Genomic DNA, 27,123 nt, shown 5'->3' with positions numbered 1-27,123 from the left:
TATCAAATAAGTCAATAAATAAGTCCGGTTTAAAGTATAATTAATCAATAAGTCAATAAACTAGTTAGAGTAACAAAAACAATCTTGTATAAACACAAAGCATTAAAGTGAAGTGTAATAGTCACATGATAAATTAAATTTCATTAAACAAATCCGGATTTCATATATAGCAAAACTTTACTTAATTTAATTAAAGAGTGGGACTAAGATAGAAGTAAACAACGCGTTTCATTGTAGACGGAAAGAAGGAATTAGCGGAAAGCTAGAATTTTATTTTTCTTCCTTGTGGGCTTGTGGCAGTAACTTTTTTTTTTTTGCATAATACAAACTACAGAAAGAAAAAAAAATCTATGCATCAATCTCGATTTTTTTTTTTACATCATCATTTATATTTGAACATTATTGATTTTTAAGTATAAACAATATGTTTTTATACTGAAAGAGCATAATCATTATACTGAATTATAAAAGAAAAATACCATAATCTATTATTATGTTTGTGACTTTGGCGTTGAAAAAATAAAGAAGAAAAAAGGTAGGCGCTTCTTCCCTTGGATGCTTCCTACCTGGTTCTTACGCGTACAAGCTGTAATACACTAAGCTTGTATTTGTTTTAAGGTATTTTATTATACTTTTACCAATACTATAATAAAAAAATTATTAATAAGGACTTCATCTAGTATTGTAAAAAATGTAATATTTAACTTGTGAGAAAGACATTTGTTAAGAAAAATAGTCACATATCTTAAAATTGATTAATTTGTTACTTATAAATTGAAGAAATATTTTTAATAAAATACCAAAGATAGTACAATAAGGATTTAGGAACATCATTTTATTTTTATAACGCATAACACATTTTTATACCATTCATTATTCTTGAAAGTATGTTTTTAAACATGAGAAAAAAGTGAGAGAATACGAGACTGAAAATTATTTATAGGTATTATTAATTTTTTGTGAATTAGTTATCACTCTTCCCATATGAGAAAATATCACACACTTCTTCCATTATTGAGAATTAATATGGATTACACCCAATTTTCCGATCACTAATCAAATTATTTATAGCCCTTTTATCAATTTCTGATCGAAAACTTGTGAGGTTTTTGTTCCTCCCAAGATTTACTACTGATTTAAATACATCATCTAATAATTAGAATATTGGAGGATCTCCGTTTTTTTCTTGAGTCAAATCAGATAGATCCATGTAGAACAAGCTCCAATGAGAAAACCACCATTTATTTGAATTTAAACTCATGTGGAATTCTTCTTCTAGAAGCTTATCACCCGGCACAACATAACTAGGAAGAGTCAGATCCTTATTTATTGCTAAGCAACTAAACATTTAAGTAAATGTCATAATCTTAGTTAATGATCTTATAATCAACACCTCTTCTACTCTCATAAAGGAAAAGGAGGTTTAGATATGCAATAGATTAATTATAAACTTTCTGCTAGGGTGTTCACGGTTTATTTGGATCGATTTTTAAGCAAAAAGTCATTTGATCCAAACGAATAATTAGTATGCGGTCCGGTCCGGTCCATTTATATTAAGATGTCTGATCCAATCCGGTTCAAATATTATATGTGGTTTCAGTTCGGTTTGGATCGGTCTTTTTTTAGATATTAACATATAAATCCCTTCTATTTCAGCCTACAACACCAACAAAGCAGCAACCAGAATAATGAAGAAAAGTTTGATTCTTTTAATAGTAAGATTAGAAACATCAATGTGGTCTAATGATCCAATCATTTTTAACAATTTCATGATCCAATCAATAAAAAAACAACAACACAACAACAAAAAGTAAACAACAAAATTAAGGATTCTACATTGAACATTTAACATCTATCTAGTGATTTCGGAGGAATGAGGAAAATTTATTTTCACTGACATCTTACTTTTCCTCATCACAATTTAAGGATTTAGGAATGAGGAATTAGGGATTCTACAGAGCCACTGCCTATCTCAAATACTTTAGTAAAAATTAGGAGATACATTTAACAATATTGGTCTGGTCTGGATCGGTCTGGATCCCAGACGTGAAACCGGAGAACGGACCGATCAGTCCTTAAAAAATAAATCCAATACGATCCAAATAGATTTGGTTTTTGCGGTTTCGGTCTACTTTGGATTTGCGGTTTAGCAGTAAGTAAAATGAAGAGATGGTAATGAAAACCGAACCCGTAAATATTCGTCTAAACCCAACTCAAATTTAATGGGTTAAACCCGTTATCATTGGATTCAGGTTTTATCCAATGTTAATTTTTAGGTTTGGTACACATTATACGTATTCTATCCCGAATTCGTCCTAACAGTGTTATTACTATTTTGTTTTTGAAAATTAATATCATTTAATAGCAGCATTAAAATATTTCAAAATTGAAATTGAAAAAAAGTAGGCTTGCAACAATGAAATGATTTTTTCGGGTTACTCAGAATTCGACGGATTTATCGATAATAATATTAGTTTTAATTATGTTGAGTTTGGCTTTGAATTTAAATTTTGGATTCAGGTTAGATAAACACAAGCCCAATCCACTTTGTTACCATTAAATGTAGGTTTAATATATAAAATGTGGGTTTAATTTGACAAAACAACAAAAAACCTGACTAGGTCGTGTCAATGTGCTCCCACAATGGGAATGCAATGCCATACTAGAGTTGCTTTTCTTGGACCATATCCAAATTCCAAGCAAACTAAAAAATCAACCCTATTTGGTATAATTTTATTATCGATTCCTATGATCATTCCATGAATTCGATAATATAAAAATGCTGCATACCTTGCTGCTCCCGGTGGTGATTGGATAATGGATATGAAGAGACCCCTCTAGGTAAAATGGGATCTATTGATTAGAGATCACTTCAGTGTCTAATGTAGTGGACTCTGGATATAGTGGGAAAAGCTTTTGGAAGCTGAGGAAATAAAATAAACATATCATCATGTGATGCAGAAGAAAAAATATGAAAAAGTTTATGTACTAAGTAAATCAACTTTATATACTATCACTACATCATCCATTATTTATAATCACGATCAATTCTTCCAAAATTATAATAGAAATGAATGGTGCATAACAATATATAAATATTACCTTTGAGAAAGAATGGTCAAGGGCCATTCAACTAGTGAATGAAAGACCTAAACTCAGCTTAAAATATGAAAACGAACAGGTGTTTGTTTACATGAAAAAATAGCGAATGGTTAAGATGTTGGACAAGTCCATCTCTATGGCCCGAAATAATACAAATATAAAAGTAAGCAATCAAATTCAAGGTTTATAGACATAGACAGTTAAAGCCCACTAATCATATTCGTTGAGTGATTAGGTTATTGACTTTCATATCTTGCAAACTTCATTTTGATTAAAGCTTAGTTTATAGTAATAATAACTAATAACTAATTTATAAACACTTCATTTGGATGGTTTAATTTTAACAGATTATTTTTGGCTTACTTCTATAAAATTAACTTAAAATCCTCCTACAAAATTCAATGCCCAACTAGAGTAGTAACAAAACTAATAAGTAATAACATACTCCTATGAAAGCTTTAGCTTATAAAGCATACTCCACAATTCAATTAGAACACCATCATAATAGCACCAAAAACAACATTACCAATTTACCATATGCTACTTCCACCGTAGACGGTAGACCCATATGAAACACATTATTGAAGCCTGAACTCCATTAAATTTAGTGGTGTACTTTATCACTTTCAATCAAAATCAGTATAAATTATTCAAATATAGAGTGACTTCAGATCAAGCAACTAATTTCATCCACATAATTCCTTTTATCTACACGTCCTACTTCCTACAAATGGTATCAATGCATAATTGTATTGGAGAGTCTGACTAGAATACCAACAAATAGGACCACATATTAATGTGGTAGAATAATTATGTTTGATATTATTAAATTCGAGTTGATTATTAACCCGATCAAGATATTCAATCACTGTCAAACTGACTAAATCTATTCATTTTTTTAATGAATCCATAATATAACATTATTTATTAATTTAATTTCAAATATAAAAAATTCATCATCACACAAGTATATGATTAAACAAACATCATTTTATGACAATAAGTGTTGCAAATAAGTTAAAAGCATTGGCAAATGGCATAAATTTACGATTAATCGCAACAAAATCACACAAATAAAATTTAAACTTAATTAAAAAAATTTGTATCAACATAAACTAACAAATAACAATAATAACTACAATGATAAACAAAATTATAAACAAGTTAAAAGAATCAGGTTTTCCCTCCAAAAACGAGGTCATTTTGACATTATTTAAAACTGGTCCGAATGGAATTTAGTAACTAGGTTAGTGAAAACTGGTCAATTAAAAGTTTTAGGAGATATTAATACCCCATTTTCATAATTGTCATCCATAAAACATTAATGATTAATAAAGTTAGTAAAATAATATTAATGATAGTTAATATAAACATAAAAGTATAAAATACAATTTATTTTTACGTGTTTTATATTAAACGGCTGATTGTAGTACCAATGTATTTAGGGTATAATATTTACACACTATCAGTATATAGATTTATATAAAATTAGTACATTATTTATTATTTATTTGTATTATTTATATTAAAATATCAATAATAATTAAATATAAAAAATAGATTATAAAAAACTATTACTAAGGTAAATATACATATATTTTTTCATATTGGAACATTCTTATATTAATTATTAAGTCTTTGTTATATATCACATATTCACATTCAACAAGTTACCATACGAAAGACTTTACACAAAGTTCAGACGGTTGATATTTTATCAAATGCCACCTTATGAAATTGTTATCACTTAGGACAAACAAGCAGCTATCTAAATGAGGTAACTTGCCTTTAAATTATGTCTCAATTCACAAGTAAATAACGTAAGGTGAACATCTGTTCAAGCAATGTTAAAAAAATAAAACAACAAAAATAGTAAGAGTTCAATTACTAAAAATAATATTTTTGAGTAGAGGTAGTTAGGCAACTAAAAAAAGATTAATTCTTTACTTAAAAAGATAACGTGGTACATGCAGAATACAACTTATCAGACGTGATAACACAAAAAATCTCCACAAAAAAACCAGGTGGAGGACAATTTGGTCATTACACGTTCCCGCAATATCCAATCATCATCTACAAATAGAGATTAAAAATCAGACAGAATATCCCACAGTTATCGGAGAAACTAAACACGAGAGTGAGATGGCACACCACTCGTCGCTCCTTCTATTCTTCTGCGCCGCCGTGATCGCCGCCGCCGCAGGATCGAGCTTCGACGAGTCCAACCCTATCCTTTTAGTAACGGACGGCCTCCGCGACATAGAGGCGCAGGTGCTTCACGTAATCGGTCAAAGTCGCCATGCTGTATCGTTCGCACGCTTCGCTCGCAGGTACGGGAAACGATATGAGAGTTCCGACGAGATGAAGCAACGGTTCAAGATCTTCTCCGATAATTTGAAAGAAATCAGATTCTCAAATAAGAAAGGACTCTCTTACACTCTCGGCGTTAATCGTATGTATCCACTGACTTCAAAATTTTCAGTTATATATATTGTTTATGAGTTTTGATGTTAACTATTTGAGTGATAGGTTTTTCTGATTGGACTTGGGAGGAGTTTAAAACACAAAGGCTAGGCGCTGCTCAAAATTGCTCTGCCACTCTTAAGGGAAATCACAAGATCACTGATATTGCTACTCCTGAACACGTATATACTTCATTACTATTACCAGCAACTCTAACTGTTTGGAATTGAATAATTTTTTCTGTTGCTGTTACTGCTTTTCACTTTTAGATATTCACTTTAAGTAGTGTTTCAGTTTTGTCTTACTATTTTAGTGGTTATGTCATGTTATTTTATAGCTCTAAAATGCATAAAAGTATTCTAGGTTCTGTTGTCTGATTGAAATATGTGTGGAAACTCTTACATATTGTTACTTGTTATATTTTTATTAAGGAGTTCTTACATATATTATGTTCCACAAGCATCTAAAAATAGCAACTAAGTTTAAAAAAAATACAGAACATATATTATAAATTATATGTATTATGTGATGGTACATGTACTCAACACTGTGTAAGACTATAAATGGATCAGACCATGGTATTAATGAAATAAAATTCATCATATAAACCTCGTTTGTCAATCAAATATTCAAAAATTAAGGAGAACTTATCCTTGTGCATGTTTTTATTCACATAACGTGCTCTGAGGGAAAAACGTGTTCTGAGGAAAACTTATGTATTTGTTTTGCCTCTATTCTCATCTTATGTGCAGAAAGACTGGAGAAAAGAAGGTATAGTCAGTGCAGTTAAAGATCAAGGTCACTGTGGATCTTGCTGGACATTCAGGTTGTTTTGATACTCTTTGGATTTGAATGAATAAAGCATTCTTCTTTATCACGCTTCGAATTCTAACGGTAACATTTTCCATTTGCAGCACAACTGGGGCATTAGAGGCAGCCTATGCACAAGCTTTTGGAAAGAATATCTCTCTTTCTGAGCAGCAGCTAGTGGATTGTGCTGGTGCTTTTAATAACTTTGGTTGCAATGGTGGGTTGCCATCCCAAGCCTTTGAATACATTAAGTACAATGGTGGCCTTGACACTGATGAAGCATATCCCTACATTGGAGCAAATGGCCTATGCAGATTTTCAGCTGAAAACGTTGGTGTTCGAGTCCTTGACTCTGTCAACATCACCTTGGTAATTAATCAGATATGTTTCTCTGTCTTCCCTTAATTCAGTTATATTTTTTCAGTTTTCTGCTTCATGTGCTGATAACTGTGACATTGTTGTGGACTCAACAGAGACATGTCTGAGTTTGTTCTGTTTTGGCCTCATTGACACCTTAACTACATATCTAAATGAGATTTTCTGTTTTTCTTCTTCTTGTGTCTCATGTGCAGGGTTCTGAGGATGAATTAAAACATGCAGTTGCTTTCACTCGGCCAGTTAGTGTGGCATTTCAGGTGGTGAATGGATTCCGATCATACACGAAAGGAGTTTACACAAGTGACACTTGTGGCAACACTCCCTTGGTTAGTATAAAAATGCTGTTTTCAATGCATGATTTTAACTATTGGCATAATGAATTCAAATTAGTTGCCTTATGACGAGATCTGTCTTACATGTATTTACATGCTACAATACTAATTTAAGAGCCAATTCACTCATTTATGGGACATGAACAAAATATGAAAATGTCTTGACAGGATGTGAACCATGCTGTTCTTGCTGTTGGGTATGGAGTTGAAGATGGTGTCCCATACTGGCTCATTAAAAATTCATGGGGAGCTGACTGGGGTGACAATGGCTACTTCAAGATGGAAAGGGGGAAAAACATGTGTGGTAAGGATCCACAGGATCTAAATGTTATCTTATAGAGCAAAATTAATTTTACATCAGTCAATTGTCCCTTTCGAAGTGCAGCCTTCAGATTGTTATATCAATTAAAACTTTCATGTCATTTATTTCTTTAAGAAAACTTGACCTTGTTGGAGCTGTTAGTAGTAAATTTATATAGATGAGTTTACAAAGCCGAGACTAATCATTTTCCGGTACTGATTTTTTCTATTCTTTGGTTCAATCTCAGGTGTTTCGACTTGTGCATCTTACCCTGTTGTGGCCTAAATTGTAAGAGGGATGTGGGTGTTCGACATGATGGATGCTCCGGCGACTTTCATGATTCGATCTTGCATGTTCAGAACCTAGATGTCCACCTTAAAGATGAAATGCCATTGTAATATGATAAAACTCTAGTTGATGTTGATTTGTAAAATACGTTTGTTGTTGGGCTGCCCTTTATTACTGATGCTGTAAACTGAATTACAACAAAATCATAGTGCAGATCGTGCATCACAAAGACATAATAAAGTAATAAACTGTGTTTCTTGTGTTACTCAATCTCTTTTGTAATTAAAGGATGGCATGCTAGGCAACTTCGGGATATAAAACTATAAATTACCCACTAAGACCATGAATAAAAAAAGGTGTACAACAAAATATTAGGGACAAACTTATCCAAATGTGAAACAATGTGCCAATTGATAAATTGAACTTCAAGCATGAAATCTAATTGCTCATTAGGGATACCCATCAAGCTTGAAACTTGCTGATAAAAGATAAGCTTTGTCTACATTTGTGCTCTGTTGACGATTGTGAACCATGACACGTGCCTATCTAAATACTTGCAAGTTAATACTACTGCATTGGTCAACAATTTTTAATCAAATTTTATTTGCAAATTTAAAATCTGATGAATTTATATTAACTAATATAATTCATTATACACACAATTTGAGTTTAACTTAATTCCGTTTATCACTATTGTTTAGAAAATTACTCATCTCCTTTATAGTAACAATGTATATATATAAATTAGAGGTAATTTGTGTAGATATAAAATAAATGATGGATGATTTATATAATTTCAATAAAAATTAGGAGGTGTTAGTATAATTTACTAGAAAAAAATATTGTTATACTCCCTCTATATATTATTTTCTATCAAATATATTACTTTAGTATAATATTTATGTAGTGTAAATGCAAAAGTTTATAACATTATATTATTCCTTATTCAAGTGCATTTACCATAAATATTCATAATCAATAATGATTTAAAGATAAACAATGAATAAACTGATAGAGTATAAAAATACTTACACTCGATATATCTTTTTTCTCGTTATCTTATTATTAGAAGAGTTTTTATGAATTGAAGGAGGATAAGGTGTAACCCTCCTCCTCCTTTATTTAATTATTTTCTACTACAATTCTAATAACATTCATTTGTGAGTATATCTATTATTTTCTACTACAATTCTAATAACATTCATTTGTGGTATCTATTATCTAGGTGGTTAGTATAGTTAAACTACACTATTACATATTTGGTATTGTGGATGAGATCCACGAGTTTGGGAAAGTCGTAGAGCAAAAATGCAACTTTATGATCTCGTGCATCAGAGGCACGAAACTCTCGATGTTGAACCATGGTCCTCTAAGTTATCATGTAAACTAAGAACCATTAGGCGAGAGAGTTATTATTATTATTGATATATAATAGAAATCGTGTTTAATGTCTACGACTTCTAAAAAGTGAAAGTCGTACATGTGAAACACGACTTCCATGGAGGAGAAAGAGTTTCGTGCCTCTGATGCATGAGATTACAGGGAAGTCGCATCCCTGATCAATGACTTTCCCAAACTCGTGGATCTCATCCACAAGTTTCCTAATGTCGTACATGTGACTATGCTATCCACATAAACTTTCTGTTTATAATTTGTGTCATTGTATGTGCTTATGAACTTATTTATGATTGGTCAAAAAAATACTTAATAATTAAAATATAATTTTTATGATCAATAACAAACTCTTAACTTCATATGTGTACTCATTAAATCAGCGTTCTATTTTGTATGTAATCGGCTAGGGCCATAAAATTCTGAGACCCATGTGCTCCTTACCTCCCTGATAAATATTTATACCCAAAACCCTCTTCATACATCGCTGATGTTCCTTCTTTTCATCATTTCATATTATCCCTTTTCACTTCTCACTTACCCTTTCTTCTGAAACGATGTCGTTTGCTCTTGAAAGCTTCATTCCCGATCGGGATTTCCGGCGGATGATGATTCCGATTCCAGCTGCACTTCCTCCCTCGGAAGGAATAGTATCTCCTCTGACCGGGAAGACTCCGGCAAAGTTGCGGTTAATAGCCCCTTCAAAAGCCCTTTGGATACCATGAATGATTTTGAGGAAGATTTGCCGATCAAGTAAGTTTGTTCAAACTTCAAACCCTTTACTTTAATAGGTTTTCTTCAAGCTTCAAACTTTCTTTGATTCATGTACCAAAAAACCAAACTTTACCAAAAAACCAAATTCTGCTGGAATTATCTATTTTTGCATCTCGTCCTAAGAACTAAGAAGCACAATTTAATTATTTTTTACCTGATTTAGTAGTTTACTAATATACCCCTGCGGAGCTCACGTTGGATTTGATGTTAGTAAATTTCATGGTCATGGTAGTATAAGTTATTAGGGTTGACAGCATGTTAGATACTGATCCTATAAATGGCTACATTTGTTCGTTTTGTTAAATATAAGCTCTGCAGTATATTGTTTGTTTCAGCTATTTTTTCAATACAAAGTTGAGAGTTCAGTAACCACTAACCAGTAAGGACTGGTTAGCATTTGTCTATATAGTTTTGATTCTAATACTAAGGCGTGGTTGTTGTTGTATAGCCGGCCCCAACTCGAGAAATGTTCCAAATTTGAATTTAAACACAATGATCTCATTTGATTCATATTTACGGTTCTCACTAGTGGGAAAGAAGTTTTATTGTTGTTTCAGTATATGATTTTATCAACTTACATTATTTTGTTTTGATTAATTCAGGAGAGGCATGTCCAAGTTTTATAGTGGCAAATCAAAGTCCTTCACAAGCTTAGCTGATGCCGCAACTGCAACTTGTGTGCAAGACATAGTAAAGCCAGAGGATCCCTATGCCAAAAGACGTAAGGATTTGCTAGCTCATAACATATTAATTAACCGGAATCGAAGCTACACAGACAATGTTGGTGAAATATCAAAACGACCTGGTCGAGGAGCATCATGTCTTACTTTGAGTAGCTTGGGCAGCAATGGTGATGGTGAGGACGGGAAAATCTCCACATCAATATCACCTCCTTGCCCTCTTCCTCCTACTCATCCACATGCTAAAAGGTCATCTGCAAATGCATCTGCACCATGTCCCCCGACACGAAATTCGCCTTGGCGATCATACTCCTGGTCTGATCTGCAGTCTGTAGCTGCTAATGCTCATGACATACCTGGTTTGGCAATTTGTAGTGGAAGCAAAGGCAACAAAGTACACTGAATTTTGACTGAAATTAACTGTAGTTGATAGCTAGCTGAGTTAGCCGACCCTACCTAGTGAGAAAAATGCTACATTGTTATTGTTGATAGCTACCGCCTAGCAGATTCTCTATGACCCTTGGATGTATAATTATGAAGTTGTATAACTAATTATTGTTCTTTCCAGCTAGTTATTGTGTTTGTTTGCAAAATATCTGTGTTTGATTGCAATTGAAAGACAACCATGAAAGAAATAGAATCTGAAGATGATAGGATTTTCTTGAAATTGATTGTCTTTGAATTAATTGTAGAGTCAACCTTAACCTCTCATTCATCTATGTCTCATTAGTTGCATTTTTCCAGCGCAAGTTGCGAACTGTTAGATTTGTTTCTATGAGATCCTAATCTTGAGCACATACGCAGTCCCATAGAAATGTCTCATTGTTTGTGTTGGTGGTTGTCATCCGTTGAAATAATGTATTAAAGTTAAAAATTTAATAATTATTTATATTTTTGATCAATTATAAGGTTATATGAAATGATACACTTCATGGAATAAAATATGTTGTTAACTTGTTATGCATCCAAGGCTACATAATCAAGTCTGCTTACATCAAAATAGTTTTTGTGTATGTACACACAATTTATTTATTTTAATAATTAAAATGCATTTAGTTGTCTCGTCAATATAAATTACTATTTGTTAGTAATTAAATTTTAAACAAGTTAGTTTAAGAATGTTTATATATAATTTAGGAAAATTATTGATTACAATAAAGTATTTGCTGAAGTCCATCATGCAATCACCCATTTATAAGTGGGAAAATTCAACTATAAACTATTAATATGAATTATTTATACCACGATCACTTCGAAACATTTTTAATAATTAAAAAAATGAAAAAGTAACCTATGCAAGAAACGATCATTATTATCTATAGCATATTTTATTTTATTTTTGAAATGTCTCTAGTTATTTATCTATATTAGAATTGACTGAAAATGTTAGTGATATAATGGTACTAAATGTGCAAATATAATTCTTGAATTCTTACAATTAATCATTTCAAAAAAATATTGCAATTAATAAAATTAACTAACAATTAATTATTATATTATTTTTATATTCAACAGTTAATTATATAATGATGTTAAAAACATTTTATTATGTTTTATATTATTAAATTTCCTATTAAATAATATCAAATATCATTTAATAGGAGGAAACTAAGAATACATTTAAATCAATCTATCATTTATGAAAAGCATATGTTTAAAAACCTACTATAAAAGTGAATTTCTTATATAGTAAATAATTAACTAAGAATATATTTAACATGGGTCTAATAAAGTGATAGAGATTCAAACTCCATTATATATATATATAATTATTTGCTCACTTTACAAAAAAAATCATTTATTTAATCAGGCTTAACTACTTAGTTATTTATTAAGGGGCTTAAAATGGTGATTATTAATAAATTAAACAATATCCCTTTTTAATAAATAAAAAAAAAACAATACTAGGCTTTTAAGTGTCACAACTCATTCTCACTAAATGCTTCGTGTCCATTAGGGTATACCTTTTCATTTTTTTTCACTTTGTAACTCTTAAGTTCCACTCGTTCAATATTTATATGTTACTGTCCAAACCGATACACTGCACTAAAATGCTAAAACCCTTAAGGGACAAGGTATCAAACACACACACACAAACGCTGTTAACTTTCTTTCATTCCATGGATTCTGCACTACCCTCTCTCCCTTCCTTATTTTCCCATGAAGAGTCTTGTATGTTCCACACAATGGATAGATTACTCTACTCTATCCTTGTCATAAACCAATACCGTGATCCAATCGAATCCATGCAAGTTCTTGCAATGTTACTATGGTTAGAGAGGGTTGGGTATCGCCACTTGATTAAGAAAATAACCACTTTGCCTCACATGTTGATCAATGAGATTGCTGATGAGACTATTTCCTGTCTTAAATACATCAACACTGCTAACTTCAGTTGCTTCTCTTACTCTAGTTATCCTCCTTCTCAAGGATGTGATATCTCTCTTCTCCAAAGCATTGCGGAGAAGGAGATTTCTGCGTTGTTGTTGTATGAAAACCGTGATTCTGCACTTAGAGGGGTTGCAAAAATATTACGTGACGTGTGTGGCAAAGCATTTGGTGATATCATGCAACAAGCGATTGTTAGAAATACGATTGAGAAAATGGAAGAAGCACATAGACAAAGACAAATATCTGAGAAAAATCCACAACTCCAACAACAGTTATGGTCTTGTTCAATTCAACACTCTCATATTCAAAGCACTTGCAACGTGGTTAAGGGTGGTGATGATCATAATAATATTCTAGTGCAGAATCTGATTACACAAGAGAACAATGAAGAACAAGTACCAGCAGATGAAAGGACTTTGTTTCTAACCTTTTCAAAAGGGTACCCCGTTACAGAAAGGGAAGTGAAGGAGTTTTTTACAATGCGATATGGAGATTATGTAGAAGCCTTGTACATGCAAGAAGTGCAACAAGGTGAACAAGCATTGTTTGCTAGAATTGTTTTTCGAAGTGCCACAATAATTGACATGATTACTAGTGGTTTGAGGAAAGCCAAATTTAGCATCAATGGAAAACATGTCTGGGCACGTAAATTTGTGCCAAAACATTCAAAGACTGGGTCGCCAAATCAAACACATAGCAACTATTCTGGTGAGTCATCTGGGACTACTCGGATTTTGTAGAGAAATTTTTTGGTTATTTTATGTTACTTATGTAGTGGCAGGTTTCTATTTTTTCTTGTTTGACTATAAGTTCTGTGTTGTCGTTAATTAAGCTTGTCTGTAAAGTACAGTTTTCATGTAATTTTGTACGGTTGTCTTATAAATAAGAATGAAGTGTAAGTTTTTTATGAAATTTGTTTTTATGCTTTTGGTTCAAGACTTGACCGTTCTTGAAATTTATCTCCATGATTCGTGAGCAATGCATTATCCAACTTGAAACTCTTACATATTCAATTATGGATAGCAAATTTTGAATCTACAAAAGTAAGGGATTCCATATTAAACTCTACCAAAAAAAATATAGTTTGGTCCAGTTAGTTTCTTATTCATTTTTGTTACTTTTTAACAAACTTTTGAAGATTGGTTTATGATTATTAAAGAAACATTTTATTATTGTATATATGATAAATTGAGTCAGGGGAGAATGTCATGTTGATTATTATTATTATTTCCATTATTTATGTTTGTAATTATTTAATTATTTTCGTTATTTCATTGTTTTAGTTTGTGTTGTGCAATTATATAAGTTGAATGGACGGTGCTATGTGAATTTCAGTGTGCCTAAATGCATACCCTAAATTTCCCTGAATTTTTCAAAATTTTGTATATAATATATAACTGTTAAGTTTAAAATCTATATTTTTTATAAATAATATAACATGCCTTAAGGAAAATAATTAATCATTATCATATCAAATTATTTATAATATGATAGGTCATGTTTGAGGTGCTAGGTATGAGTCGTATTCCTATTCCATGGAATTTGTTAAACATGAAAATGTTAGCATATTTGAGAAAAATGAGTATACAAATTTATGTATAATCAATATATTACTTATCATTAATATTGATTACTTTTTAAAAAGTTAATAATAATTAAATATAAACAATAAATGATGATAATATATAAAACTCATATATTATTAGTGTATATATATTTTTGGATATAATGTATAATTTAAACACAAATTGATCTCAAGTTATATATATCAATCGGACAATCCCTATGCTTAATACGGACATTTAATTTCAATGAAGAATAACAAATGTTCCATTTTATTATTGATTTATAAATAAAAGTAATACATACAACAAACTCAAAATGCATAGATATTCAATTCTTGAAAGTTTAGTTTTTAAATACTATTTACCTTTTCTGCTACGGATAAAGTTAAGATAGATATTTCTGCTAACACATTTCTAGTAAAAAATTGAGTTAATCACTGGGGTATTGCCTCATTTGAATGGGGGTGATGGTGATCTATCCATAAGTTCATCTGTTTTTACTTTTATTTTTGCGGCTTTGAGTTTTTGTGATTGATCAGCCATTTCTAAATATTGGTATCTCTTTTATTACTAAAAGGATAACATGCACTTCAATAACAAATATAACCTTTTCATTTAAATTTTATGAACAAATAATATATACCACTTAGTTATACCCTTAAGTTCAAAATATTAAGTTAACATCCTAAACGATGGAAAAATTTAAACAAAACTATTATCATTTATATTACTAAAATTAGAGAAATAGTCAATAATAATTAAATATAAATAATAAATAATATAATCTACAACAATATAAATCTTTTTCTTTTTTGACATAAGCATAAACTTTATCAGTAGAGAGAAAAAAAATATACAATTACATTATGATAAAGTATAAGTTTTATATATTAATAGTACATCATCTATTTCTTGTGTTTTAATTATATTGTCTTTAAAAACAATAACATAAATAAATAATACATTGAATATATAAAAATCTTTATACACAACTAAATATTACATTATTATCATTATTTATGGTTATCGTTACAAGATTCATTGAATCCTATACCAAAACAGATTTTATCAACATTAAATGAAATTAGATTAGAACAGAAAGAGAAAAAATAATAACTGCTCATTCATTTGGTAACAAATGGGATTGGACAATAACACTGTATAAAAGAGGAAGAATCTACGAAGCAATTACACATTTCTCGGTTCCTGTTCAATCGAGAAAAGCAAGGTAGAAATACAACTTCAAGACTTCAAAGTCAATAACATCTGCACAGACAAAATCTTACATCGTTTGCAAGTTTTCTGAGTGATGCCAGTTCATTACGAGTGTATTTCATAACTCCGAAACCTCGAATAGTTGTAATCAAAAGACAAAGTTATATGAGTAGTGAGATGGGTCACAACCACACCACTTCCGATGGCGTTTCCCACCGAGTTAACAGCCCGCGTTTCTCCGGTCCGATGACTCGCCGTGCTCACTCCTTCAAGCGCAACACCAACTCCCACAATGAAATTGAGCTTCAAATCAACTCTCCCAGATCGGAAGTTGCTACAAACTCTCTTCCTTTTTCTGAAGGATTGTTGGACTCTGTTCCTGAAAGGAAGCAGCACGTGATCCACAATAGAGCTCACGTGAGAAGCTTTCTCAAGAAACCTATTCAAGCAATTGTTGTGGATTTTGGGTTGAAGGAAAAAAAGAAACTTGGACACTTTATGTTCTTACTGTTTTGTGGAACGTGTTTGTTTCTTGGTGTGCTTAAGATTTGTGCTACTGGGTGGCTTGGATCTGCTATAGATACAGTTCAATCTCAATCCAATCAGGTTTGCCACGTGTCAACCATGTTCATTCATAACTGTAACTGATTTCAGCTTCGATTGGTGTTATTGTTTGTTTCATCTAGTTTTTCATATGACACATGTAAAAAGTGGAAGCTTTTTCTATAATCAATAAGATTATGCTTATTGTGGGTCTCTCACTAATTTTTTATTTTATTTCAAAAAGTTTGTTTTAATTCCTTAATTAATTCCATCTGATATTGAAATATACTTGTTAGTTTCCTTTGTTGGACTTGGTCTGTACTGCTGAATAAACATATGACCTTGCTTTTCAGATGACAATATATAATTTCTTAATATATAGAAGATGGAGTTTGTATCTGCAATGTGTGTGGTTTCTTATTCAGGTTTCACTTTGTGAGAGTAAACATTCTAGCAGTTATAATACTATATGTTGTATCTTTCTGTAGTGTTGGTAATTTATTTTGGTTGTGGGTAAAAGTGTGGAACTATCTGCATTTATGTGAGCAACAGGGTTGTTTGGGAATGGGGAAAACGCAGCAAATTCTTCAATTTCTAAATTGTTGGCAGATTATTGTGTCATTTTTATCCCATTTATACCAACTTTAATGAGGTGGTGAACTCGCAGTTGAGACTTGAGTTCTTGTTTTTCATTTTTATCTATTGCTGTTTTCTGAAGATGCACCAAATTGGGAAAATACCCTATATTGGGGAGATCGGATGAGTTAAGAAGTAGATAGATCAAGTTCTGATGTGGTGTGATGACTATTTTTGGTTATCTCCTTGCATATTGTTTTCTCGTGGGAGCGGGGTGATGTTTGTTTACTAAGTAAATTATTTTATTCTATAATCAGGAACTATCTACCTCCCATGCTAGTCTAAAGCTGGTAGACCAAAGCTCCCTTCATTATTCATATAGGGAGGAGGGAGCTGGTGATGTTGAACGAACTCTAAAGATGGTAATAGCATCGGGAGTAGTTAGCAGCCAGACTGCTGCAGTTGAAGTAAGCCTCAAATCGACATCTCCGGTCTATTCACAGATGTTTTTGGCTCTTTGCCTTTTCATTTATCAAAGTTTGTTATTTGTTCAGGAATCAAGTATCTGGTCTAAACCCAACAGTGACAATTTCACCCAATGCATAGACCTGCCAAGAAACCATAAAAGTACGCAATTTTGTTATCTGTTATACTCTTTTATCTATTATGAAGCAGGTTATTCCAAGATTTCTATCGTTACACTCAACTTTTTTTTGGGCAGAGCTAGATGCAAATACCAACGGATACATTCTTGTAAATGCCAATGGTGGCCTGAATCAGATGAGATTCGGGGTATGGTTATTTGATTTCTGATGGTATCTTATGCAAAGTTTGCCAGCATGCATAATATAATGTTTCAATGTCTTTTAATTGCAGATATGTGATATGGTTGCTGTTGCTAGGATTATGAAGGCAACACTTGTTCTTCCTTCTCTTGACCACACCTCGTACTGGGCTGATGAGAGGTTTTTTTTATGGCTCACTATTATATTAGAAAATTGGATCTCATATAATGTGTATAATACCCTTGTTTCTTGCATGCTGAAAACTTTATAAAGTTTCATTCAACGCTGATATCTCCAAGATTTGATAAAAGACTTGTAGTGCTCTAGTTCAAATCATGGCATGCTACAACCAGAGATGATTAAATACATGTAATAAATTATTTAGGAATAGAACTTCATACTTTGGGATTTCTGCAAAAAAAAGTCTGATGCATCATCAATTGCAATTCTGCCATCATTTTTTTATTCTGGCAATCATTACTACTTTTCACTGTAAAGGATAAGGTGTAGATGCTAAGATATCTAACTGCTTTAATGCTTTTCGTAATCACCCCCACACACACACATTCTCTTATTTATATCCTCTTCCCTTTGCTATCATTTTCCAAATTATCACTGGTATCAAATGGTGGGTTTCCAGCTTGATAATTCTCACATTGAATAGTTTCAGTGCTCTACGACTTAATGTTTGGATATATTTGCAGTGGCTTCAAGGAGTTGTTTGACTGGAAGCATTTTATTGATACACTGAAGGATGATATTGACATAGTTGAGACATTACCACCTGCCTACACCGGAATTGAGCCTTTCTCAAAAACTCCAATATCTTGGTCTAAGGTCAGCATAGCTTCTCTAGAAACTTCCTTTTCAAATCTGAAAAGATATGTTTGATTAAATTTATGTCATTATTTTTGAAGCCAGCCATCCACCTGGTTAACCAAATGAAGTTTTTAAGAAAACGAGAGTATTATCACAATTAAATGATGGCCTTTTATGTGTCAACATATTCATTTTGAGTCGCTTTGTGTCATAATGATTGTATTTTGTGCCCATATCATTGTATCCCTTTTAACAAATCTCTCTTTATAACCTTCAATAAATGTGCTTGCTTTTTTACAGGTTAGCTATTACAAGACTGAGGTTCTTCCCCTCCTAAAGTATCACAAAGTGATTTATTTCACTCATACTGATTCCCGGCTTGCTAACAATGGCATTCCACCTTCCATACAAAGACTAAGATGTCGTGTAAATTACAGAGCATTGAAATATTCAGCTCCAATTGAAGAATTTGGAAACACATTGGTATCTAGAATGAGAGTGAATGGAAACCCTTATCTTGCCCTTCATTTGAGGCAAGTTATAATTCTAAACTTTAATACAATATTAACAACAGATCTTCCTCTCTTCCTTTTTGTTCTTTTGAGTGCTTGTGGTTGTATCCGAGTTAACCTATGCTTGAAAATAAAAGGGGGGAGGGGATTGAATATGTTATTGACTTCTAAAAGCTTTCCGTATAAAGTAATGCCTCACTCGAATCTATATGGATTTATAATAAGATCACAGTAAATTGACATGTTTCTTAGTGAAAGATCAAGGAGCCTTTAGCGTGAAGCCGTGAAAGTTATCCCCATGTTGATTACTTGATTATGGAAATTTTGGACACTGCTTGATTTTGTATAAGGGAACAATTGCTTGCATGTTGAATTTCTTTTGACTGCAAGTCAAAAAGATTTGGACCCTCTACTACTTTTGCTGCTTTTTTGGCTTTTGATTAAATTACCATTGATGTCTATTTTATCTGACATTTTTGCATACATTACACATATAGTTCAAGTCTTCAAGAAACTATGAGATTGGTTACTATTTTCCATAAATTGTCCCAAAGGGATTAAAACCTTTTAAGTTTTGTACTAGTTCTAGAGTCAGTTTATCTCAAGTTCTCAACCCATAAAAAAGTTATTTTTGCTGTTAAGTTTAAAATTTTCACTTCTATTATTCTTATAGTATCTCCTCTTTGTTATAGATATGAGAAGGATATGCTTGCATTTACAGGCTGCAGTCACAATTTGACTGCAGAAGAAGATGAAGAACTACGGCAGATGCGATATGAAGTCGGTCACTGGAAGGAGAAAGAAATTAATGGTACTGAGAGGAGATTGCTTGGAGGTTGTCCATTGACTCCAAGGGAGACTTCTCTGTTACTCAGAGCACTGGGTTTTCCATCACACACCAGGATTTATCTGGTAGCTGGAGAAGCATATGGAATAGGAAGTATGAAATATCTCGAGGATGATTTCCCCAACATTTTCTCTCATTCCTCTCTCTCTTCTGAAGAAGAGCTGAATACTTTCAAGAATCACCAGAACATGTTGGCCGGTATAGACTATGTTGTTGCCCTTCAGAGTGACGTATTCCTTTATACGTACGATGGAAATATGGCGAAGGCTGTACAAGGTCATAGGCGCTTTGAGAACTTCAAGAAGACCATTACTCCAGACAAGTAATACATTCTTAACCCATTTTTTCTGTATTATTACCTCTAGCATGTTGGATTTGTGACATGCATTTTAAATCCACATGAAAATGTTTTCCGTTCATTCCCGGTATAGCTGATTTCAATGGTTGATGCAGGATGAATTTTGTTAAACTTGTTGATCAGTTGGATGAAGGAAAATTGTCTTGGAAGAAGTTCAGCTCGAAGGTAAAAAAACTTCATGCAGACCGAAGTGGCGCTCCATATTCAAGGGAGCCTGGAGAATTTCCAAAGCTGGAGGAAAGTTTCTATGCAAATCCTCTACCAGGATGTATTTGTGATACAAAATCATAGTGGAGACTTGGCTGAATGTTATCTTTCTTATGATGGCATAACAAGAACTACAATCAAAGGGAATTTTGGAATGCTAATATTATAATGTTCAACATTTCTGTCTTGAGGAGATGGCAGTGAGAATGTTCAAAAGCTGGGTTATGTTATAAGGTGCTAGTTATGGGAGATAGATTACTAAGGATCTATTTACGAGTTGAGTTTTGGAGGGGAAAGAAAGGAAATAGAAGATTTGAGAGCCATGAAATATACTTGTAAGATGGATATGAAGCCTTTTCCTTTTCCTTTCTTCCACTCTAAAACTCAACTCGTAACAGGACTCTAAGGGGCCAAGGTGGGCAAGAAACCCAACTGCACCTTTATATTAAGGATCAAGCAAGGGCAGGCCAAAGTGTACCACTCTCAATACATGCAATAGAAATTACATATCATACCTTGTGAACAAACCTCACCCATAACCACAATTTTTAGTGAAGAGTTGTTTTTTTCAGCCTTTATTTTATTTTATTCTATACTTGTATTATTATCAGGAAAAAGGGGTGGAGACTGAATAAGTTGTATTCGTTATTGCATAACAATATTTTTCATAAAGAAATATGGTTTTTATGCATTCACTGATTTGCAATAACTGTATGCCTGTTTACTTGCGAATTCTATAGTGTTGGATTGTTTGTGATGTAAATCAAGGGGGCCAACCTATGATTTGTAGAGGACAATCTTAAAATTGGGAGAGCCAATTGGAGTTTAGTTTATTTATTTATTTGCTTAAGTAATAAATGAGAATTTATTCTCATGTAGACCTAGGAATAAGTTGATTAAATCAAATGAGATAAAGTTAAGAGATTGGGCAGCTACAATCAAGGATTCAAGTAAAGATAGATTTGTTTTGACCAACAACTTAGCTAAACATTATCTTTTCAACAAATCAACCAGATTGAATTAGATCTTATCTATTTGATAATTTAGGATTTTAAATTTCATTATCTTTACATTATCTTAGGATTAGTTAGGGTTTTTGTTTGCATTTCAGGTTTGATTAAATAAGATATTATATTTTAGTATTCAAAGATAATTATGATTTTATCTTTAGACTTATCTTTAGTTTATTTCAGCTAAGGCAGATTGCCTATTTATAATTTTGCTTATTCATTAATAAAACAAATTTGTATTTGAGGAAAATTGGATTGAATTCCTAAAGTTGAGTCAAAGCTCCTTAATTCGAACTTATCAAGATCCTTATTCTTATGGCGTTCTAAGACTCATCACCCTCTCGGTGTGGCGTCTAAATTCTTATCAAGGATCCTTCCTTGTGGTGAATAACATTGACTTATCACGCTCTTAAGCTTGTGGCGTCTCCATCTTCACATCTTTTCCATTTCCCCCCACAAGTCTATCCTAAAATTGGCCTAAAAATCTCTATCAATACCAAAACCGAATTCTGATTTGTAAAGCTCTTAAGTTCAAGCTAAAACGATCCTACAATCGAAGACATCCCCTAGAGGTTGTCATCAAGTTGTCATTAGAGCTAGTTTTAGCTTGAAACCCAAGTCATGGCAGATGAGGTCAACCAAATGACAAACATCTTCCATTCTAGGTGTTTGGTCCAAGGAAAGGTCTGCTTATTAAGTATTGATGGTGGTTGTACCAACATGGGTAGTTCAAGGTTAGTTTCAAAACTAAACCTTACGACTAAACCACATCCCACTCCTTACCAACTACAATGTGGTTAAGTGAGATTAAAGAGATTATTGTGAACCAGCAAGTGGAGGTTCATTTTTCGATTGGGAAATATGAAGATGTAGTTATTTGTGATGTGAATATACGTTTGGGCCGCCTATGGCAAATGGACAAGAGAACCAACCATGATGGATTATCAAACAAGTACATATTTTTTCACCAAAATCGAAAGATGGTGTTATGTCCCTTATCTCCTGCACAAGTGATTGAGGGTCAGAGGTCTTTGAAAAAGAAAATTGAGGATGAGAGAAACGAAAATATTTGCAAAATTGAGAGTAAAAAAGAAAAATGAGGAGAAAATAGTCTTTGGAAAAAAAAGGAAGAGAAGTGAAGAGGATGGAAATTTCCTTACAAAAAAAAGTAAGGTTTGGAATATTTTGAGTCCAAAACAGTCCCTACGCCCACTTCAGGGTGGAAATTTTTTGTTTACCACTAACAACTCTCTGCCTGATTTTGGTCAAATTTTTTTGCAAGACATTGGAGTAATCTTCGTCAAAGAAGAAGCACCTGATCATCCAACCTTATGGGGATTGATTTTTACATTGGTCAAGTTGTTCCTATAGATGTGATGAGGGCAAGTCAGACTCAACTCTTACATTATTTTTTAAAGATGCACATTTTTTACCATAAAAGATCATGGGTGTTTGGCTTATTGCTAAATTATTCATCAAGGGTATAACTCGATGATGAATATGTAGAGAGTTGGTTCCAACAATTCAAAAATGTGGTCTTTGATCTAGGAGGTGATGATACCTCAAATTTGAGGACAAATTCTTTTCAATAAGGAGGGTATGATGTAAACCAAGGGGGGCAACCTATGATTTGTGGAGGACAATCTTAAAATTAGGATAGTCACTTGGAGTTCATATTCTTGGAAGGAAATTATGATAGTTTTTAGTTTATTTAATTATTTGCTTAAGTAATAAATGAGAATTTATTCTCATGTAGACTTAGGAATAAGTTGATTAAATCAAAGGAGATAAAGTTAAGAGGTTGGGCAACTACAATCAAGTATTCTAATAAAGATAGATTTGTTTTGACCAACAACTTAGCCAAACATTAGTTTTTTTTAACAAACCAACCATATTGGATTAGATCTTATCTATTTGATAATTTAGGATTTTAAATTTCATTATCTTCACATTATCTTAGGATTAGTTAGGATTTTTGTTTGCATTTCAGGTTTGATTAAATAGGATACTATCTTTTAGTATTCAAAGATAATTATGATTTTATCTTTAGACTTATCTTTAGTTTATTTCAGCTAAGGCAGATTGCATATTTATAATTTTGCTTATTCATTAATAAAACAAATTTGTATTTGAAGAAAATTGGATTGAATTCCTAAAGTTGAGTCAAAGATCCTTAATTCGAACTTATCAATATCCTTATTCTTGTGGTGTTCAAAGACTCATCACCCTTTCAGTGTGGCGTCTAAATTCGTATCAATGATCATTCCTTGTGGTGAATATCATCGACTTATCAAGCTCTTAAGCTTGTGGCGTCTCCATCTTCATATCTTTTCCATTTCCCTCATAAATCTATCCTAAAATTGGCCTAAAAATTTCTATCAATACCAAAACCGAATTCTGATTTATAAAGCTCTTAATTTCAAGCTAAAATGATCCTACAATCAAAGGCATCCCCTAGAAGTTGTCATCAGTTTGAAATAACAGAAAGATTCATATTAAAATTTATGTAGGTTTTGTAACAAAAAAAAAACATTTTTCAAATTAACAAATGGAAATTTGAGACACTTATGCATGGAGTTCTTCAGTTAAATGTACTTGGAAGTTGGTAACCATTTTATAATTCTGGACGGACTCAACAAAAAATTCAGAGAAAAAATGGGATATCTTAAAGAGAATAGATGTTTGCGTAGGTTCCTATATGCATTGAATTGAAATATTAATCTTCTACAAGCACTCTAAGCTCTAGCAGAAGCATGCTTTGGTTGCTAACTCGATTCTCATTGTATCATATTTGGGGATAGGTGATCTAAGTTTTTATTTTAGTAAGTTTTTAAACAGTTTTTAGTATCTCCTTTCACTACTTATGAGTAAAATAATAGTTGAATGTCTCATGCCATTTTGATTAATGTAAATTAAAAAACAATATATTGACAAATATATGTATTGATATTATAAAAGTTTTATATATTATCATTGCATTATTCATTATTAATATTTTATTATCATTGATTTTTCAATAAAAATAATAAATGAGTGATGGACATTGTACTGAATATACATATTTTTACAATACCAATATTAAAATATTATACTTTTATAACAAATAATATATTTTCCTATTAAATCTTCATACTTATAACAAACTAAGGTATATCACAAAGTGACATATGATATAGGAGGATATATTATTACTATTCTATTATTCCAAAGAATTATCTCAAGGAAGATGATACTTTTCATTTAAAGTCATCCTAGTTTGTTTCAACATGAAGGTGCAAATATTAATGAAAATCTGACAAGTGTCGTTAACAATATGAATTAGCTCTATGGAGTGAAAGGTCCAGTTGTTTTTCTGTTCCAAACTCCAGTTCCCTTTTAATTAAAAATTATATGATTCAGTAAAAGCTATTATTTATTTATATGTTGTACTTGTTCCTATTGGGTTATTATTAAGGGTAGAATTAATTCCTATTTCACAATCTGCAATTTGGCACTCCAATCTGTACTTGACATGCCACGTTTGCTCTGTTTCCCTTGATTATGCGTTTCTGCGCTCTTTTGTTTTGATGCAAAAAGACAAAAATATTGGTTCATAACTATATATTTCATTTTACATTTTTACCTTTGTATCGTTTCAAGTTCCTACCTTCTACTCTATCTAGATCCACCGTCTTTTTGGTGCAAAGATGGCAAAAGCATTGTTCACATTTCACCTTCATCTTATTCCACGTTATTATGTTCCATTCTCTCCCTTGATGGAATTACCCATATGATCTAACTTATCCCCCCTCATTTTTTTTGTTGTGCTCAACTCTAAACTCTCTTTTAGTATATCAAAATTTGTTATAAATTAATTTTCCTATTAGTGTCATTCATTAAGATTTTGATGATGGGATACTCATAGTTACCCTGAGTAATGGTAAAATTATGGGCATTTTTGAGATCTCCGTAAGGTTTCACCAATAGAGTCTTAATCCAAAAAAAGATTTTACTTAAATTTGTGCAATTTTGTCTTATAGCATCCACGTGCAATACATTTTTCGTTCTTAAATGAGTTTCACTGATTATTTTTATATTTGTTTACACTTTTCAATAACTTAAGTTACTCAAGTCAAAATTACCTTCAATAGTGCAACTCTATTATCGTTCTTAAATGGACTTCACAAATATATCTCATATTTATATTTCTCTATGTTGTAACAATTTTTCCATTTTTTAATGCTGACTCACAACTTAAAAACGATGTTTATTTAGCTTACCATTATGAAATAAGAACAAAAACAGTTCCTCTCCACCGGTAAACTTCTTAGACGTACTTATTTTGCTACAAACGGATTTTTGTTACCATTGTGAGTGTTCTTACAATTGATAAACCTCGAAACATAGCCTTAAAACAAAGAAATTATCAACCAAATTGAAGAGAAAAATAACTTAATGGATGAATCTAATAATTAATTTTGCAAGAGCATAGTTTTAATTTACCATTGTCATGTTTAATATGTGGTGACATTAAATTTTGTTCCAAAGGAGGAACTTACTACTTAACTAACCTATCCCCTCACGTATCCCATATAAATGAATAAAATACATTTCTGATTTTCTATGTGACATATCTGTCTTCTCTCCTAGTTATAGAAAACTTGAAGGGAGTGCCGATAGAGTGATGTTATTTGAAAGTGCAAAGTATGATGTTTAACATCATAGAACAAACCCATTAAGGAAAGCCATTGGAAAATGATCAGACACACATGACATGATCATGACCCATATTTTCATGTGGCTACCACTGACAATGTGACATCAAGCCCAAGTTTCTAAGCCATCACTTTTATTAGTGAAGTGATCGAGCCAGTGAGTGCATTGCCATCCTTCACCTCAACGTGTTATTCCATTCATGAAACAATGAATATTCCTTTCCTTACATAGATATTAAAATTTTGCTTTTTCATATGTTTTGAAATTTTTGGGTATTTACCGTTACTTATGTGGACCCCAAAAGGTGGAGCATTTTGCCCCGTATCATGGAGTAATAGAGATTATATGTCTCAATTTTTGTATCTCAATTCAATTAAAGAGTGACTCTTAATCAAAAATAAAAATCTTAAAAACAAAAAACAAAAATATTTTTTTATATTGTTTGATAGAATATGATTAGCTTAAAACATCGGAATAGAAATTTTTGGGATGCGATCTTTATTCCTGACATAACCGTATTGCTATATGTCACCACTAGAGTGAGAGTGAGGAGTGTGGTATACAGTGCCAACTGCACTCTCATGCTGAGCCTATAGAGGAGGTGTGTTTTATAGTACACATGCACTCTTTGTCCTTTTGTGTAACGTAAATAACTCTTCTGATTCCTTTTCCTTCGTACATTTGATTATTCCCACTCTACCCTCCTTAATATCCTCACATAATTTCAGGCAACATGCATATGAAAATATATTATTTTATGGATTTTCTTAACCAACAACATTAGGTTGAGGATAACAGGTTAAAATAAATATAGTTACCTAGTAAAATTAAGTACTTAATATTCTTATACAACATTTTGACACATCAAACTATCAAAGGTTGAGGATGAGAAAACCCTGTTTTTATTAAGAAAATTAATATTTTTAACTCCCATTAAGAAACTATAAATATGTATTCTAGGTTTAAAAAATATAAAGGTAATACAATGCATAAGTTTTCCACTGGTACGCTATGAGAATATTAGATATATGCAATTTTATTTGTATAGGCAAAGAAATTATTTTCAGGGTTTGAATTCGT

General features: G+C 32.0%; 4 protein-coding genes and 1 long non-coding RNA gene across 7 annotated transcripts; 4 read left to right on the top strand and 1 right to left on the bottom strand.

Annotated features, from left to right (window-relative positions):
- Positions 5,188 to 7,939, top strand: LOC109347727 (thiol protease aleurain-like). Of its 2 annotated transcripts, XM_019587760.1 has the most exons (8): positions 5,188 to 5,554; positions 5,632 to 5,747; positions 6,318 to 6,391; positions 6,480 to 6,744; positions 6,948 to 7,079; positions 7,254 to 7,389; positions 7,634 to 7,702; positions 7,735 to 7,939. In XM_019587760.1, the coding sequence occupies exons 1-7, from the start codon at positions 5,245 to 5,247 to the stop codon at positions 7,669 to 7,671; spliced, it is 1,071 nt and encodes a 356-aa protein (XP_019443305.1). In that variant the 5' UTR covers positions 5,188 to 5,244; the 3' UTR covers positions 7,672 to 7,702; positions 7,735 to 7,939. The 2 variants fall into 2 exon arrangements, with proteins under 2 accessions (XP_019443305.1, XP_019443296.1); XM_019587751.1 differs by having other exon boundaries at positions 7,634 to 7,939.
- On the bottom strand, positions 7,758 to 8,144 carry LOC109347737. Its single transcript, XR_002107640.1, has 2 exons — positions 8,054 to 8,144; positions 7,758 to 7,939 (listed from the first exon to the last, which is right to left on the bottom strand). It is a non-coding gene; the product is annotated as an uncharacterized LOC109347737 (long non-coding RNA).
- On the top strand, positions 9,026 to 11,158 carry LOC109331927. The gene is made up of 4 exons (XM_019567105.1): positions 9,026 to 9,055; positions 9,644 to 9,819; positions 10,443 to 10,957; positions 11,035 to 11,158. Exons 1-3 carry the CDS (start codon positions 9,026 to 9,028, stop codon positions 10,921 to 10,923), a joined length of 687 nt encoding a protein of 228 aa, XP_019422650.1. The 3' UTR covers positions 10,924 to 10,957; positions 11,035 to 11,158.
- On the top strand, positions 12,707 to 13,651 carry LOC109331174. Its single transcript, XM_019565918.1, has one exon. The coding sequence runs from the start codon at positions 12,707 to 12,709 to the stop codon at positions 13,649 to 13,651; it is 945 nt and encodes a 314-aa protein (XP_019421463.1).
- On the top strand, positions 15,677 to 21,033 carry LOC109347713 (uncharacterized protein At1g04910-like). 2 transcript variants are annotated; one of them, XM_019587739.1, is made up of 10 exons: positions 15,677 to 16,297; positions 17,128 to 17,277; positions 17,365 to 17,437; positions 17,532 to 17,602; positions 17,687 to 17,775; positions 18,300 to 18,432; positions 18,715 to 18,947; positions 19,619 to 20,095; positions 20,227 to 20,422; positions 20,456 to 21,033. In XM_019587739.1, exons 1-9 carry the CDS (start codon positions 15,857 to 15,859, stop codon positions 20,420 to 20,422), a joined length of 1,863 nt encoding a protein of 620 aa, XP_019443284.1. In that variant the 5' UTR covers positions 15,677 to 15,856; the 3' UTR covers positions 20,456 to 21,033. The 2 variants fall into 2 exon arrangements, with proteins under 2 accessions (XP_019443284.1, XP_019443276.1); XM_019587731.1 differs by having other exon boundaries at positions 20,227 to 21,033.

This window comes from Lupinus angustifolius, chromosome LG01 (genome assembly GCF_001865875.1).
Source record: "Lupinus angustifolius cultivar Tanjil chromosome LG01, LupAngTanjil_v1.0, whole genome shotgun sequence".
Classification (NCBI taxonomy): Eukaryota; Viridiplantae; Streptophyta; class Magnoliopsida; order Fabales; family Fabaceae; genus Lupinus; species Lupinus angustifolius.
This window is presented reverse-complemented; position numbering and strand designations above follow the sequence as displayed.

Coding starts and splice junctions, on each gene's coding strand:
- LOC109347727 (XM_019587760.1), top strand. CDS start 5,245: ATGGCACACCACTCGTCGCTCCTTCTATTCTTCTGCGCCGCCGTGATC. Junction 7,080..7,253: donor CTTGTGGCAACACTCCCTTG/GTTAGTATAAAA, acceptor ATGTCTTGACAG/GATGTGAACCATGCTGTTCT. Junction 7,390..7,633: donor AAGGGGGAAAAACATGTGTG/GTAAGGATCCAC, acceptor GTTCAATCTCAG/GTGTTTCGACTTGTGCATCT.
- LOC109331927 (XM_019567105.1), top strand. CDS start 9,026: ATGTTGAACCATGGTCCTCTAAGTTATCAT. Junction 9,056..9,643: donor ATGGTCCTCTAAGTTATCAT/GTAAACTAAGAA, acceptor TGCTCTTGAAAG/CTTCATTCCCGATCGGGATT. Junction 9,820..10,442: donor GAGGAAGATTTGCCGATCAA/GTAAGTTTGTTC, acceptor TGATTAATTCAG/GAGAGGCATGTCCAAGTTTT.
- LOC109331174 (XM_019565918.1), top strand. CDS start 12,707: ATGGATAGATTACTCTACTCTATCCTTGTCATAAACCAATACCGTGAT.
- LOC109347713 (XM_019587739.1), top strand. CDS start 15,857: ATGAGTAGTGAGATGGGTCACAACCACACCACTTCCGATGGCGTTTCC. Junction 18,433..18,714: donor CTCCAATATCTTGGTCTAAG/GTCAGCATAGCT, acceptor GCTTTTTTACAG/GTTAGCTATTACAAGACTGA. Junction 20,096..20,226: donor AAGACCATTACTCCAGACAA/GTAATACATTCT, acceptor TGGTTGATGCAG/GATGAATTTTGTTAAACTTG.